The sequence below is a fragment of the Nomascus leucogenys genome, chromosome 24, assembly GCF_006542625.1.
Source record: "Nomascus leucogenys isolate Asia chromosome 24, Asia_NLE_v1, whole genome shotgun sequence".
NCBI lineage: Eukaryota > Metazoa > Chordata > Mammalia > Primates > Hylobatidae > Nomascus > Nomascus leucogenys.
Window position 1 is genome coordinate 17,105,415 of NC_044404.1, and position 15,337 is coordinate 17,120,751.

The 15,337-nt window shown below is 60.6% G+C and overlaps 2 protein-coding genes across 11 annotated transcripts in view; one reads left to right on the forward strand and one right to left on the reverse strand.

Moving 5' to 3' along the window:
• Window positions 1–383: 383 nt before the first annotated feature.
• MFAP2 (microfibril associated protein 2) lies at window positions 384–6,484 on the forward strand. 2 transcript variants are annotated; one of them, XM_030805800.1, is made up of 7 exons: window positions 3,533–3,874; window positions 4,072–4,098; window positions 4,203–4,289; window positions 4,456–4,500; window positions 5,264–5,351; window positions 5,626–5,699; window positions 5,946–6,484. In XM_030805800.1, the coding sequence occupies exons 1-7, from the start codon at window positions 3,766–3,768 to the stop codon at window positions 6,047–6,049; spliced, it is 534 nt and encodes a 177-aa protein (XP_030661660.1). In that variant the 5' UTR covers window positions 3,533–3,765; the 3' UTR covers window positions 6,050–6,484. The 2 variants fall into 2 exon arrangements, with proteins under 2 accessions (XP_030661661.1, XP_030661660.1); XM_030805801.1 differs by adding an exon at window positions 384–422 and having other exon boundaries at window positions 2,664–4,289.
• Window positions 6,485–7,983: 1,499 nt separating this feature from the next.
• CROCC (ciliary rootlet coiled-coil, rootletin) overlaps window positions 7,984–15,337 on the reverse strand; it is a 60,255-nt gene continuing 52,901 nt past the window's right edge. For 7 of the 9 annotated variants that reach the window (XM_030805785.1, XM_030805789.1, XM_030805787.1 and 4 more), the window contains 10 exons: window positions 15,040–15,209; window positions 14,813–14,933; window positions 14,362–14,525; window positions 12,517–12,732; window positions 11,588–11,812; window positions 10,995–11,144; window positions 10,475–10,675; window positions 10,161–10,292; window positions 9,298–9,480; window positions 7,984–8,585 (listed from right to left, as the gene is read on the reverse strand). In XM_030805785.1, coding sequence (XP_030661645.1) covers window positions 8,499–8,585; window positions 9,298–9,480; window positions 10,161–10,292; window positions 10,475–10,675; window positions 10,995–11,144; window positions 11,588–11,812; window positions 12,517–12,732; window positions 14,362–14,525; window positions 14,813–14,933; window positions 15,040–15,209 — 1,649 coding nt within the window. In that variant the 3' untranslated portion in view covers window positions 7,984–8,498. Of the gene's footprint in view, window positions 8,586–9,297; window positions 9,481–10,160; window positions 10,293–10,474; window positions 10,676–10,994; window positions 11,145–11,587; window positions 11,813–12,516; window positions 12,733–14,361; window positions 14,526–14,812; window positions 14,934–15,039; window positions 15,210–15,337 lie in introns of those variants that run through there. The other 2 variants (XM_030805784.1, XR_004028492.1) reach the window with 2 other exon arrangements.

Here is a 15,337-nt window from a genome sequence, read left to right on the forward strand (position 1 = left end):
AGGCTTACTTTCTGGCTGAGGGGCCTAGGGTGAGTCACTTTGGGAGGTTTGATTTTCTCCTCTGTGAAATGGGCAACACACCTACCCTTGCCCACCTCACCCCATCGCCCACCTCACCCCCCGCCCACCTCACCCCGTCGACGTCGAATGAGGAGCAGCTGTGAAGAGGAGGAAGCTTTGCATGGACGTGAGGACGGCTCCGGGCGCCTCTACCCCGGGGACACTCCCCCCCCTCCCCCAGGAGATGGAACCCCGAGGGCACGGCATGGCGGCCCATGTGGACAGCTCGCGTTAGGACCCAGCGGCTCCGGGGCTGGAGGGCGGGCGCCAGCCCCGTCGGGGGCCCGGAGGGGGACTCGGAGCGGGCCAAGGGGCGGCTCCGGCGGGCGGACTCGGAGCGGGCAGCGGAGTGACCCGGACAGGTAGGCGCGGGCCTGGCGCTTGGGGGCCCCGGGGGGCGGTCGGGGCGTCGGCGGGTCCCCCGGCGCGGGGGCGAAGGTGCCAGGCTCTCTGGGTCCCCGATCCTGGGGCAGCCGCGGAGGTTCCTGAACCCCGCGCCTTCAGAGCGGACGCCAAGGGGGCACCTGGAAAGTTTGGGGTTGCTCTGCAGAGAGAACGCGAATTGGGAAGGGCGGGGAGCCCGAGTTTGGGGGTAGCCAGAGGTGAGGGCGTCGGGGGATGGGACATCTTTTGTTCTCCCGGGGAGGTTGGAATGTGGCGGGTGGGGGGGGGGGCCCCGGTGGGAATGGCCGAGACAGAGACGCAGAGAGACAAAGAGATCAGAGACGGGAGCGCGAGGGCGCGCGGAGCAAGTTTCCGCGGCTGATTGTTCCCAGCTGTGCGGCGCTGCAACATCTGGGTTTCTCCCGCCGGGACCCCTGCCCCCCGAGCCCGGCTCTGGAGCCGGCAGAGCCCTCCCTCCGTCTGGTGTCTGAGCGAGCGTCGGGGCCCCCTATCCCCCACCTCCCAGGACGCAGGGGAGTCAGGGGTGGGGGAGGCCGCAGCTGTGGAAGAGGCCAGAGGTGGGGGTGGGGCAGCTTCCCGGGCAGGTCCTGGCCTCCCGCACGCCCCAAAATCCCTTCGTCTAGAAGTGCTTGGAGATGTGGCCCCCTGGGAGGAGTTCATGAACTCCACACTGACTTCCCTCTTTCCTGCCTCCCCACTAGCCCGTGGGCCTCCTTCCCCCAATAAGCCTGGGTTTGGGGGCCAGTCCTTGGGGAGGAAGACTCCACGCAGGGTACCCACAGGCATCCCCCAACACCTTGCAGCTCCTCTTGCCCCAGTTCAGCGCCTTCTGCTGAGCAGCGGGGGCTCCGACCGACCTGACCGATGGGGAGAGGGGCAAGGAAGGCTCTCTGGGTCTTTTCAGCCCCCTCCCATGAGGAGGTCAAGGGTTTTCAGAATGGGGTGTGGGGAGCCAGCTATCCCTCGCCTCTGGGGCAGCTTGGTCCTGAGCCTCGTCTCCCTGCTCCCACTCCACCTCAGTGAGGTGCCCAATGCGTAAGAGGGCCAGGGGGTCAGGGAGGCCTCAGGATTGAGAGGAAGGAGGGAAAGACCTCCTGCTTTCTCCCCTTTCCCTGGATTCCCAGTGGGGAAAATAGACCAAACTTGGGGTTTCCAGCTAGCTCTCGGAAAGGACTTCCTGGGCTGCAGCCAGGAGGGGCCCTCCCGGATGGACCCCGCCCTCGCAGCCCTCCCTATAGAAGGCTGACGGACCTGAGGTGGCCCTTCACTGAGCTGGGGCTGGATGTGGGGAACCGGAGGCTCCCGCAAGTCCCACCGTGTAGCCAGGACTGGAGGCTGGGCTCTTGAATGTCAGGAGCCTGATGAAAACCACAGAACCCATGCCCTCTCCCTCCAAATGACACACACACACACACTTGCCTACAACGTCAGGGGGTACAGAACCCCCAGGCTGGGTGATGTCACGGCCCCTTCAGTGCTGCCTTTCTGGGATCCAGAGGAGCCCCCTCAGGCTTCACTCTAGTGCTTCCTGCTGCTGCAAATAGCCCGGGTCTCGTGAGCCTGCGCAAGGCCTGGAGGCCTGGCAGGAGAGGAGTCTTCTGGGAGCTGGGAGCCTGCCCGGCCCGGCCGCTCTGGGGGCCCCGGCAGGCCCATGTGTATGTGGTTTCCTGCTGAGCAGGATGCTTAGGGCCCAGGGGCTAATTGGGAGCAGGTGGTGGGCTTGGCAGAAGCTGCTGAGTCCAGGCGGTGATGCCGGCTAGCCAGGGCTGGGGTCCCAAGGGTGGGCCTGGGTTCAGTGATTCATGCAGTCAGTGCCTTGGACACCCGGGGAGCCACTGGGCCAGAGGGCTGAGCACGGGTGTGAGTGAGGACAGAATGGCCTGGGCTGGGAGCACATTAGGAATGTCCCCTTAGTGAGCAGGGCAGGGTCCACCCTTCCCTGACCACATCCAGTACACCCACTACACGGGGTTTGCCTGTCAGGATCAGCCCTGGAGCTGGGTTGGAGGCCTTGTCCCTTGTGACCTGAACACCTGGGTGGGCCAGCAGGGACTGGGATGTCCCTCCACTCCAGCCCTCTCATGCCTGGCTTCTATTCTGGGTGCCACCTTCTCCAGGGCGAAATCAGGGGATCAAAGGTGGGCTCTGCTGTCCTGGGTGTGGCCCTGGGTAGAGCTCTCCCACCGGTCTTTCCCCAGCTGTCCTCTCTGACACCACCCCGGCCTGCCTCTTTGTTGCCATGAGAGCTGCCTACCTCTTCCTGCTATTCCTGCCTGGTAAGTGGCTCCTGGGGCAGGGGGTAGCTCCCCTTATGTGGGGGTGGGGAGTAGGGTTAGTAGGGGGAATTCACAGTGAGCCTTTGTCACGACTTACAGCCAGAACTCAGCTCCCCAGCTGCCAGGGCCTTCTGCCTGCTTGGACCACAGACTGGACCAGCCAACCCTGGCAGCATCTGGAGGCAGCTCCTGGCCCTCCCCCCAGCCTTCCACAGCAGCAGGCAGGCAGGGTTCTGGAGGGCATGTCCCAGGCACAAGGACCCTGTGGGCACAAGGCACAAGGCCTCTCTGGGAGCCGATGTGCAGGTTCAGGTGCAGGGGCGCCCAAGACAGGGAGTCCGGATGCTCGAGTTCTAGATCCATTCAGGGCCCTTCTGCTCTATACAGTCCTGACCTTGGGGGGGTCCCTACTGGCCAAATGAGGAGAATTGATGAGGACCACAAAAGTCCTAGCAGGGCCAACATTCATTCATTCAGCAGTAATGTGTTGAGTCCCTACCACATGCCAAGTGCTGGGCTAGGCCCTGGGGATTCCGCAATGAACCAGGCAGACACAGCATTGCTCCTCATCATGCTGCCAGTCCAGGGAAGGTAGACAAATAGGAAACAAGCAGACGTGAGAAACTCCAGCATGTGCTGAGTGCTGGACAGAAATCAGCAGGAGGGCTGGTGGGCTGCAGGTGGGGCGGCCTCTCGGCACAGCTGAAATTCCACGGAAGACCTGAAGGAGCTGAGCAGGCCTCACGGGCCCAGGGAGCGACAGGTGCGAAGCCTCTGAGGGAGGCAGGAGCATGTGGAGTCCTAGGAGCAGCCAGGAGGCCAGCAACAGGAAGGGGCAGGGTAAGGTCAGGGAGGTGACCCACGACCAGGGTGGGGAAGGGTCTTTACCATCAAAGAAGAGTCTGGATCCTCTAGGAATCTGCTTGTGGGGTCCTAGGCTCTTACAGGCCTGACCTTGTGACCCCGCCTCCCCTCTCCAGAAGCGCCTCCGGCCCCCGTTGTCCCTCCCCGTGGGGTACCCTACATGCTTTGCCTCCCCACAGCAGGCTTGCTGGCTCAGGGCCAGTATGACCTGGACCCGCTGCCGCCGTTCCCTGACCACGTCCAGTACACCCACTATAGCGACCAGATCGGTAAGGGCCTAACACCCCCAGCCCTGCCGGGTCACCGAGGCCTGGCTGCTCAGATGTGCTTGGCTCAGCCAGGGACCGCACTGGACAGGCTGATGGGAACTCTGGGGGTTGGTCCCTGGCTCAGCAGGGAACTTGTTTGCCCGGGTGCTGGGGGGTAGCCTAACTCCCACCAATTCCACTTTCATCTTTGTTTGCAGACAACCCAGACTACTATGATTATCAAGGTAACGGGCTAGGGGTATAGGATAGGACGGGCCGGCAGCTGGGGTGGGGAGACCCCCTGGGATGGGTAGAGGGAGTAGACCCCCTTATCCTCCCTTGGCTGCAGAGGTGACTCCTCGGCCCTCCGAGGAACAGTTCCAGTTCCAGTCCCAGCAGCAAGTCCAACAGGAAGTCATCCCAGCCCCAACCCCAGGTAGGCCCCAGACCCTGCTCCCACCCCTGCCCCAGCTCCTGCCTCACCCCTCCCCACCCTGTCAACCCTGGGAGTGGGGGTCTGCCAGGGCTGGGAGAGGTGACTCCCTTTGCCCTTAAGAGACCCCTCCCAATGATGTCTGCCTACCTCTCTCTCTCGACACCAGAACCAGGAAATGCAGAGCTGGAGCCCACAGAGCCTGGGCCTCTTGGTAAGGGCTTTCTTGACAGCCGGAAAAATGGGGGCACGGCCTGAAGTTGGGGTGTAGGGGGCGGTGCTGGTGGGCTGGAGGTCTTTGGCCCTTGCCCCTGTGGGCTCTTGGCAGTAATGTGGGCAGTATGACTGCCGTAGGCTGGCATCACCAGGCCCCCCCAGGCAGCTCCAGGAGGTTCCACCTGTCCCCAGCGTGCCTGGCTGGAGGCTAAATTGGCAGCCTAGGAAGGTCCCTGTCCTCACAGATACTGGGAGGGGCAGGGAGTGTGCTGGGGGCTTCCTGCCAGCCAGAGAGACTGGGTGGTGCACATGTGGAGGAGAGGAAGGGCCAGGGAGCGCAGGCTGGCTGAGCGGTGCCCTCTGGCTGCCCTAGCTAAGAGCTTGAAAGACCAAGATGTGTGTGTGCAGGAGAATCCGTGTGCTCACCCTCGTATGGGTTGGTGTGTGCGCTCCTATGTGGGCTTCTGCGAGCGTGGGCACGTCTGCTCGGGAGGTGGTATGGGCTTTTGTGGCGACGCATGGGTGGGTGCGAATTTCTGTTTGAACTTAGGCTTCTATAGTAAGTGCGGTTGTGAATTGACACATACAGCCCTGGGAAGTCTGACAATGCTGCGTGGGTCTATGTGGGCATGTGTAGGTATGGGTGTCTGCACGGGGCCTGAGGGTACGGGGGGACTAGGCCCTGTGAGGCAGCCTCAGGTGGGTGAGGCTGGGGGCCGCCCCCAACTCTGGGCACCTAGTCTGACCCCACCTGTCACCAGACTGCCGTGAGGAACAGTACCCGTGCACCCGCCTCTACTCCATACACAGGCCTTGCAAACAGTGTCTCAACGAGGTCTGCTTCTACAGGTGAGCACAGGTGGGCAGCTGTTGGGAGGATTCCGGAGCATGGGGGGCTAGAGGGCACAGGGGACAGCTCTGGCCAGCCAAGGTGGGAGTTGGAGGAAAGACAGTGAGTCCTTAAGTTGAGCTCAGTTCTATGGTTGAGCCTGGGTCAGGGACCTCCTCCACTCCTGGGCTCCAATGCCTGGTTCTGTCCGGGCTCCAGTGCCAGGTTGTCTGGGCTATCCCAGTGGGATTGGGTGGAAGTGGGGCTGAGGCCTCCCGCTCCCTGTCCCTGCAGCCTCCGCCGTGTGTACGTCATTAACAAGGAGATCTGCGTCCGCACAGTGTGTGCCCACGAGGAGCTCCTCCGAGGTAGGAAGCCCTCCTCCCCAAGACCTCCCCTGTCCCCACACCCGCATCATTATCTGGCCACCTAGCCACCCTACCTGATGTTTATTCAACATGTATTATCCACCAGGCCCATTTCCAGGACACCCTGAGCTCCCCTCCCTGCTACTTTTCATCCTCAAAACACTCCTATCACCAGAGTTGGGGGAGGGACAGCGGTTCCCATCACCCAGCTCCACCCTGACCCTGCCTCATTCCTGCCCCCAATAGCTGACCTCTGTCGGGACAAGTTCTCCAAATGTGGCGTGATGGCCAGCAGCGGCCTGTGCCAATCCGTGGCGGCCTCCTGTGCCAGGAGCTGTGGGGGCTGCTAGGGTGGTGCTGGCATCCCGAGTCCTGGCCCTCCTGGGATCTGGGGCCCTCGGGCCCTGCCTGACCTGGTGCTTTTTTCCTCATCCCCATGTTCCTTTTATTCTGTAAAAAGTTAGTGGACTGCAGCCCTGGGGGTTGCAGGCTGCGGTGCCTCAGGCCCCTCCTTCAGCCTGTGGCCACCTCTGGGGCACGATGGGGGCTCCCCACTGCCCAGTCTCTGCCCCTTGGGTTGGGGGGGGCATCCCAGGCCTCTCTGTGGGACCTGGGCCCCTGACGGGCCTTCTCAGCCCGTTTTGAGGACAGACAGTCCCCCATTCACAGTCCCCCGAGGTAGGCTACATCCCCCCACCCCAGCTGGTCTGCTTGGATTTCCTACAGCCCCCCTGGGCATGGACCACCTTTATTTTATACAAAATTAAAAACAAGTTTTTACAAAAGATTGAGTCACTTTTTCGGTGGAGAGCACAGAGGGGCCAGCCAAGTGCCCCCAGCGCAGACTGTCCTGAGAGGCTCCGGACCCCTTGAAGTGAACGATCTGCTCAGGTGCCCTGTGCTTCCGCAGTCCCAGCCCCACCTCTTTACCCGCCGGCTCCAGCTCTGCCCTGCCCAGAACGCTGCGTCATGACAGTGTATGCGCGCATGCGTGTTGCGGGAATTGCACGGGAGATGGAAGGCTTCAGGGACACAGCTTTCTGATGACCAGGGCTGCTTGGTGAGGACATGAGTTCCCATCACCAGAGGGACACAGCAAAAATGGGAGGCCGCCCATGGGGTGGGGGGGCACAGGGTCAAGGCAGGCGGACTGACATCTAAGGCCTTTGTTTGGAAAGTCGGGGAGATGGGTGCCATTAAGAGGGCAAAAAAAGCGGGGCGCAGGGACTCACCTGTAATTCCAGCACTTAGGGAGGCTGAGGCGGGCGGATCACTTGAGGCCAGGAGTTCGAGACCCACCTGGCCATGGCGAAATCCCGTCTCTAGTAAAAATACAAAAAAAAAATTAGCCAGGCATGGTGGCGTGTGCCTGCAATTCCAGCTACTCAGGAGGCTGAGGCACAAGAATTGCTTCAACCTGGGAGGCGGAGGTTGCAGTGAGCCAAGATCGCGCCACTGCACTCCAGCCTGGGCGACAGAGCAAGACTGTCTCAAAAAAAAAGGGAAAAAATGAGCAAGCCATTATAACACCTCCCTCCAACCAGCACGTGGGACCTGGGCTCTGCGTGAAGGCTCGCACACTCCTGTTTAACTCTCCGAACAGGCATATGTGGTGGATGCAATTCATATCCCCTTCTTAGAGACAGGAAAACTGAGCCCAGAGACATTAAGTAACCCACACAAGGGTCCCACCCACGGGTCCACAGCTATCAGCGGCAGTGCTGTGGCTGAATCGGGCAGCTGGACTCCAGCAGATGGGGATGAGTGTGAATTTCTCCTTCGGACACTGATTGAGCACCTCCTATGTGAACTTCCCCAGAGCCACCCTATGCGGTAGGTTCCCATTTTACAGATGAGCAAACTGAGGCTCTAAGAGCAGCTTTGCTCAGGATCACTCAGCGGTGCCAGGGCAAGACCCCATGTTCACATCCAAAGCTGCACTTGTTTGCCATGCTGCCTGGAAGGCCTGTCGCTGTCCCGAGGGTGGGCTTGGATCTAAGGAGGGGCCAGAGAAAGGGACAAGAAAGCACAGGCTGGGCCCAGTCCCAGGCCTCAACAGCCCCATCTGTTCTATGGGCCGGGTGACCGAGTACCCCAGAGGCCTCCCCGTCTGACATCCTGTGAGGCTGGTAAGTTCCCTTCCCAACACAGGCCTCTCTGCCTCTCCCTGCCGCCTCCCCAAACACCCCTCCCTAGAGGGCCCCATCCCTCTTGCCCCAGACCCCACCTATCTCCCCACCACGTCTCCTCCAATTGTCTAGAAAAGGGACACATCTGTACAAACTTTTTAAAAAACAAGGTCTTGTTACAAAAAACAGTTCTGAACAGTTAACATTGTAAAAAGGTATAAAAATACAGGGACTCTGAGCACTCTGAGGAATTTCCTGACACACACTCTTAACTAAGGCGGAGAGACCTCTGGGAAGCCGAAGTCAGGGCCTGGGCCTCTGACCTCTGCCCTGGGCCTGGTCCCCCTCCTCTTTCCCACGATCCCATTTTTCAGGGCTGACCAGAGACAAGGGCTCTCCCCAACCCTGGCTATGGCTCAGCCTCTCAAGGAGGAACTTTAATGATCTACAGCGGCTCATCCTAGAAGAGGGGGGCTGGACTGCAGGCGATGCCAGGAAGCCTCTCCAGGCCTGGAGCTGGAGTACCCGTCCTCAGCACTGCCAGCAGAGCGCCTCCTCATCCCACCCCAGCTTGAGGCCCCCAAGGGACCGGGCTCCGGGGGGAGCTGTCCAAAAGGAGGGCCCTCCCCTGTCCCAGGCACAGGGGTGTTCTCCAGATGCCGGCAGGGGCTCATTTCTCTGGGGGGCTGCAGGGTGGGGAGAAGGGTGCTGAGCTCCTTCGAAGCTCCTGCTGCAGCTGTCCCTTCAGTGTGGACACCTGGGGAAGAAAGGGAATGTAAGGCCAGCCAGGTCCTCAGCCTGGCTTCAGAGAAAGGGAGGCAGCTGGGAACCCGGAGGGACACAGTGCCAGTTTCAGGAAAGGTCTGGCCTCACTGAGAGCCAGGGGCTGTGCTGCCTTTCTCATTTTGTTCCTTATAGCAGAGTCAGGCGTCTTCTGACTGTTCGGCACCTTTGAGGGCAACTCCACCCCCATTCTTTATCCCCATCATCACTTGGGTGGGCGTGGCTCCAGCCCAGACCCAAGGGGTGGACATGTGACCCAGCCTGGCCTAGCAGAGAAGCCTTGCCCAGCTGACAAGGCTGGCTCAGGCATGGTTAGGAAGGGGTATATGATCTGAGCGGGCCAGTGAGGGACAGCCCTGGGACTTCTGCCCCTGCTCTCTTCTGGGATGACAGATTGCTGGGAGAACCTGAGGCTGGAGCTGCTGAGGCCACCTGGCCACACAGGGAGAAGGCTGCCCTGAGCATGGAGGCAGGGGGAGCAGAGCCACGACAGGAAGGCCTGGGGCCCAGGAGCATCCCGTGGCCCCTGGTCTGGTTTTGGCTGATACCAGCGCAGAGCCAACCCCACCCTTTTCGGTTATTGGAGCCATCAACTGCCTATACCCACAAGGTCTTGACTGAGTCTCTCCTCTTCCTCCAGCCCCACACATCCATCCTGGCCCAGCCTTCCAAGGGGGCCTGCACACCTGCTCCTCCAGCCCACGCACCCTCTGGCGGTGGGCCCGCTCCCGAGCCTCCAGGGTGCGCTCAGTCTGCGCCTGGGCGCTGCGCAGCCGTTCCACCTCCTGCTGCAGCTCCAGCTGCTGCTGCTGTGCGTCCACTTCCAGCTGGGCTGGGCTGTGGCTCTGCTCCAGCACCACCACCTGCGCCTGCAGGGAGGGGCTGTGGTCCGGGTTCTGGCCCACTGTGAGCGTGTGTCTGCATGTGTGATGGGTTGTCAGGTACCTCCCTGGGACAGGGCCAGTGCAGAGGGGGAAGGCAGGAGAGATCCTTGTGTGTCTTCCATCCTGCTGGCCCTGACAGTGAGCCTGCGAGCCCAGGGTGAGTGCACCCAATGACCCCCACTCAGGCAGATGTGTGCACACACACACACACACACACACACTCAAACGTCATACACACAGGCACAAAGGTAAGCATGTAAATACCTAGCTGGACTCACACAGGTGCATGTGTATGTGCAAAGGCCTAACTCCCACATGCATGAAAACATCTGTACACAAACACATATTCACAATACCCAGACACGCCGCACCGTGCACAGGGTTCATGCTCCATACACAAGAATGATCACATGGATTCTCACACTGCTGCATGGCCACAACATACATGAACCCACAGGCTCATGTGCAAACAGGCCTTTAGTGTCTTTTCTGTACACCTTAGGAAGAACCCCTCCCTCCATGGCCCGGCTGGGTCACTGGAAGGCTCAGGGCTCCTGGGGGAGGGGATTATGGGCCCTGGGCTGGCTGGGCCATCAGCTCCACTGGGATCACTGAGCACTCAGACTAGGGATGAAGTTGGGGTCCTGGACTGGGTGGGGTCAGACCTCCAGCTGCTGGATCTGCCTCTGCGCCTCTGCCAGCTCCAGCTCAGCCCCCGTGAGGGTGCGGTCCAGGCGGCCCTTCTCTGCGCTCAGCCGCACTGTGTCCTCATGGCTACGAAGCTTCTCCCGCTCCACCTAGGCAGGAGAACCACAGGAGATCAGGGTGCCAGGAGGAGCTTACTGAGGGCGCTCAGGTTCCTGAACCCTGATGGAATAACCTAACCCCACCAGAGGCAACAGACCCTGGGGATGTGCAGTGGGATCCACCATGGTTAGGCCCCAGAGGAAGAGAGGGGAGAGCCTGGGGAGCAGCCCACCTTGTCCAGCATCCTCCTGAGGGCTACACGGTCCTTCTCCAGCCGCAGGGCTGAGCGCTCCACCTCCCGCTTCTCGGCTTCCAGCTGAGCCAGGGCGCGCTGCAGGCTGCCCAGGCGCTCCTGCAGCAGCCGCCGCTCGTCTTGCAGCTTCTGGACTGTGTGTAGGGCTGCAGCCTCACCCTCCTGCCGCTGCCGCAGCACCTGGAACAGAAGCCAGGCAGGCCCCGAATCCCCCTGGGCCTGAGCGTACTTATCTGAAGCCTGAGGACACTGAGGCTGGCCCACTCACAGAGCAGGCGACAGTGAGGCCCTCTCAGAGAATTGTCACCTGAAGCCAAACCTGTCTCTCTGAGTCTCCGTTTCTCCATCTGTATAACAGGACTACGCTCTGAATGAACCATGTTTCCTTACTGGAGGCTGCACCAGGGTTTGGGATGAGGTTGAGATGGGTGGGAACATCCCCACCCTATCCCAGGGCCTCACAGTCTTGGGGACAGAGGGGGCACACCCTGGCCCTCACCTCCCGTAGCTGTTGTAGCTGGCCCTCGGCCTCCACCCGCTGCAGCTCCAGGTCAGCCACCTCGCCTCGCAACGTCTGCACCTGCTCGCCCAGGGAGCTGCTCTGCTTCCGTGCCTCAGATAACGCCTGCCGGGCAGCATCCAGCCGTTCCTGGGGGACAGGGGCTGATGGTGCCTGGCTGGCCTGGGAGCCCTAAGGAGTCCTCTCTATTCTGTACCTCCGGACAGGTCCACAGCCCATAAAACAGGCAGTCATGTCACCTGGAGGGTGGGGTGCACACCAAACCCATCCACGGCCTATCCACTGACCTGCATAAGGTGGGACCCACTCATACCCAACTCTCCCCAATAAACCCTGCACCTGGGTCCCCCCAAGTCTATACTAGTAGCCTTGTCTTCTTACAGGACATACCCAGAGCCTCTTCTCATTTTCTGATGGTCTACTGGGCCCACGCCCTCTCTTCAAAGCCTGCTGTCATTGGCTCCAACTGACTGCCCCATTGGCTGGCTCTTTACCAGGGCCCCCCTCCAAGCCTGCTCTTACTGGCTGACTCTCTCACTGGGCCCACCCCAGCCAGACCCTGGGCCTGAGACCTGGAGTACTTGGCGGTCATGTTCACAGGCGGTCAGAGCCTTCTGTAGATGCAGGTTCTTGTCCTGGGTGCTGCTGAGGCTGGCGCTGCTCTGGGCCAGGGCCTCTGTCAGGCCCCGCACCTTGTCCCGCAAAGCCCCCTCGCTTTCCTCCACCTTGGCCAGGGCCCCGTTCAGCCGCTCCACAGTCAGCTGCAGGGTCCCTGCCTTCACCTCGCTGTCGGCCACCTGGCAGAAGGACAGCCAGAACAATCAGGGGGCTGTTCCCATCTGGCCTCTACACCTCTGCTCCTACTGTGACCTCCACCTGGCATGCCCAATCCACACCCTTCCCACTTCTCTCTGGGCCTCCATCATTGAGACCCACTGTTCCTAAGCACTCCCGCTGGCTCAGCCTACTGCAACCTGGGCCCCATCCCACTGCTGGCTAACTACTCGTGCCCAGAGTGCCATTACCCTAGTTGTCTCAGACTCCCTGGTCTCCTCCTTGTCCTCATTCCCCTCTCCTCTCTCCTCTCTGTTGTCGAAGAGAAAGGGAAACCACCACAATCCTAAAATTTTCTATTTTTGACTTTGGTGGGTGTTCAGGCAAGGCTAGCCGTATTATTTAACATTCCAGTTAGAGCTGAGCTTCCTAGCAGTCAAGGCAAAAAGGGAAATGAGTAAAACCTACATCTCTAACTTGTCCCAGATGACTCCTATGCATGCAGATTCTGTCATCAAATAGTCCTGAATTCTAATTTTGGCTCTGCCTCTTACTAGCTATGGGATCTTGGACAATGATATCACCTCTCAGCCTCCATTTGTCCATCTGTGAAATGGGGATGTGGGTAATACTTGCCTCACAGGGTTCTTGGGGGATTGCGTAGTGCCTACAAAGCTCTTGGCACACGGCATGCGAACACTGTGGCTGTGATTTGGGGGGGACCCACCTGTCTCTGCAGGGAATCCACCCGATCCTGGAGGGCCTGCGCTTGGGCCTCACGGTCACTCAGGCCTAGGCGGCTGCGCTGCAGCTCCCCCTCAAGCGAGCGCCGCTGCAGCTCCAGCTTGACAGTGCGGCTCTCGGAGGCGTCCAGGACCTCCTTCAGGCGCCGCTTGTCGCCCTCCAGCTTTGTCTCGTTGGCCTTCATCTTGCTGATCTTCTCCTGCAGGTGGCGTGGGGCTCAGGCCCAGACGTCCAGTGCACCCCGCAGCCCTCCCGCACACACCCTGGGGCCCTTAGGGGAAGAGTGGGGACCAGCCTTGAAGGGTGACCTATGTGACCTGGGGCCAGCCTGGGACCCTCTGGGGGCCTCGGTCTCCCCATGTGTTCCCAGGATGAGTGGACGTGAAGATCCCAGAGCCCACCTTCCAGTTTTAGCCCAGGCCAATGGGCTGTGGAACCCAGGACTGCCCCTTCGCGCTCTCTGGCCCCATTTCATATCTGTACAGTGGGGACAATGGATTGGTCCCAGGGTACCACAACCTGGGTGCTCACAGGAGCCCTGAGGAGGGGCTGTAGAAATGCAGATTCCAAGGCCCTTCTCCTGCCCCACTGACTCATGCAAACTGAGGTGAGCCGGACAGTTCTGAGGGGGCCCTGCTGTTCGAGGGTTTCAGGTGGTGATTCGCCCTCCCCTGCCCAGGGTCAGCCAGTGAAGAAGGCCTGGGGTGTGGGGATGGGACAGGTAGGCAGACTAGGGGTCCTCACATCCCTGGTACTATCCTAGAGACAGGGTGGATCAACAGGGGGTGTTATTAGAGCCTCCCCAGCCCCCATCCTGAGCCTGGCCCCTCTGCCGCCCTGCCCAGAGCCCCAGCCCTGCCCTGTCTGGGGCCCCCACTCTGGCTCCTGCCCAGCTTTGTTCCTGGCCTCCTCCCGCAGCCCCTGTGGCTGGGCCCACGGCCAGGGCTGAAGCCGCAGACACAACAATCCAGCTAAGCTCGGCCCCAGGCCAGAGGCCTTGGGGGTGGGGGGCGGTGGCAGTAACAGAGGGACAGGCTTGGGAGGGCGGAGAGCGGAGGGGAGCTTTGGCTGCACTGTCACCACCAGGGCCTGAGTTTCGTGTCCCAGACAGATGCACACACACAACGGCACACATAGCTGTCCCCCAAACACACATAAAAACCCCAGAACTAGAGACATAAAACAGAGGCCCCCTGAGTACCACCTGTGATAAGAGCCTATGTGTGTCACCCTGTGAGGTAATCACTGCTCTTCCTTTTACAGATGAGGAAAATAAAAACTAGGCAGATGACAGCTCAAAGCCCAAGCTCTTTCTTTTCTTCTTGTTTTTGTTTTTTTTTTTTTTGACAGGGTCTCACCCTGCCTTGCTAGAGTGCAGTGGCATGACCACAGCTCATTTCAGCCTCAATCTCCGGGGCTCCAGTGATCTTCCCACCTCAGCCTCCCAAGTAGCTGGAACTACAGGCCCACACCACCATGCCCAGCTAATTTTTGTATTTTTCATAGAGATGGGGTTTCACCGTGTTGCCCAGGCTGGTCTGAAACTCCTGGGCTCAAGGGATCCACCTGCCTCGACCTCCCAAAGTGCTAGGATTAAAGGCATGAGCTACTGCACCTTGACCAAGCTCTTTTTTCTACAACCTAGTGACCACAAGTGACATGAGAGGATGGAGTCTGAATGTGGTTTCACAGAGTCACAGGCTGGTCACCTCGGTGGATTGCAGAGAGACTCAGGCAGACGGACACAGGGAGACACACGTTTAGAGTTAGACACTCACTCGGGTACATAGATTTCCCGTCGCCCCACTGGCCCTCAGCTCCTGCCCACCTGGCTGGCCCGGAGCTCGCTCTCGGTGGCCTGCAGGCTCCTCTCCAGTGTGGCCACCTGGTCCAGCGTGGCCCGGCGTTCCCGCTCACTGCGCCGCACACTCTCCTCCTGCAGTGCCAGCTCTGCCTGGACCCCACTCAGCCGCCCATCCACACTGCGCCGGGCTGCAGCCACCACCCACCCCGTCAGGCATGGCCAAGCACAGCCCCGAGACCCAAACCAGGTCACAACATGTCCAGCCTGCACTCCACCCAGTGCAGGGCCAGACTGTCTGCACCCTTCATAGTGTGCGAGTCTGCACACAGGTGAGGCTGTCCGAGGAGGGTCCTCTTGGAGACAGCCCGAGTCAGGTCATGGGGGCCATGGCAAGGTCAGAGGCCAATCCCCCGGCTCCTGCCTCAGCTGCCCAAAACACAGGAGAGAGAACAGGGACCCCAAGGATCACACTTACCTTCCTCACTCTCAGCCACCGCCTTCTGCAGCTGCCTGGCCCTCGAGGTTGCGCTGTCCCTCTCAGCCTCCATCTCGGCCAGCTGGCGATTCAGGGCACTGGTCTGGGTCCGAAGTTCGTCCTGCAGCCCCGACATGGGGAAACAAAGGAAGGCCCCTGCTCTGACACCCTGCAACCTCTCCAGGGCTCTCCAGGTTCCCCATCCAGCCACGCACACCCAGGCTTACCCGTTCTCTCTGGGCACTCCGCAGCTCCTGCAGGAATTCCCGGAGGGCCCCGCGCACTGCCTCTGGGTCCAGGTCTGGAGAGGCCGGGGAGGTGGCAGGTCCTGGAGATGGTGGCTGAGACCCAGGGCTGCATTCTAAGGTGCTGGGGCTGCTGAGCCCTTCCCCACTTCCTAAAAGAGAAGACTTGCTCAGTGATGCAGGAGCCACGGGCCACCCCAGGCATCTCACTCACTCCCAAATGCCATCTCACTCACTGTCATCCCTGCCTTTCCCAACAGCCCTCAGAATCAAACCCAAC

Excerpts from the sequence above, each read along its gene's own strand:
- MFAP2 (XM_030805800.1), top strand. The coding sequence starts at position 3,766 with ATGCTTTGCCTCCCCACAGCAGGCTTGCTGGCTCAGGGCCAGTATGAC. Across the intron at positions 3,875-4,071 it reads CCACTATAGCGACCAGATCG|ACAACCCAGACTACTATGAT; the intron begins GTAAGGGCCTAA and ends CTTTGTTTGCAG. Across the intron at positions 4,290-4,455 it reads CATCCCAGCCCCAACCCCAG|AACCAGGAAATGCAGAGCTG; the intron begins GTAGGCCCCAGA and ends TCTCGACACCAG.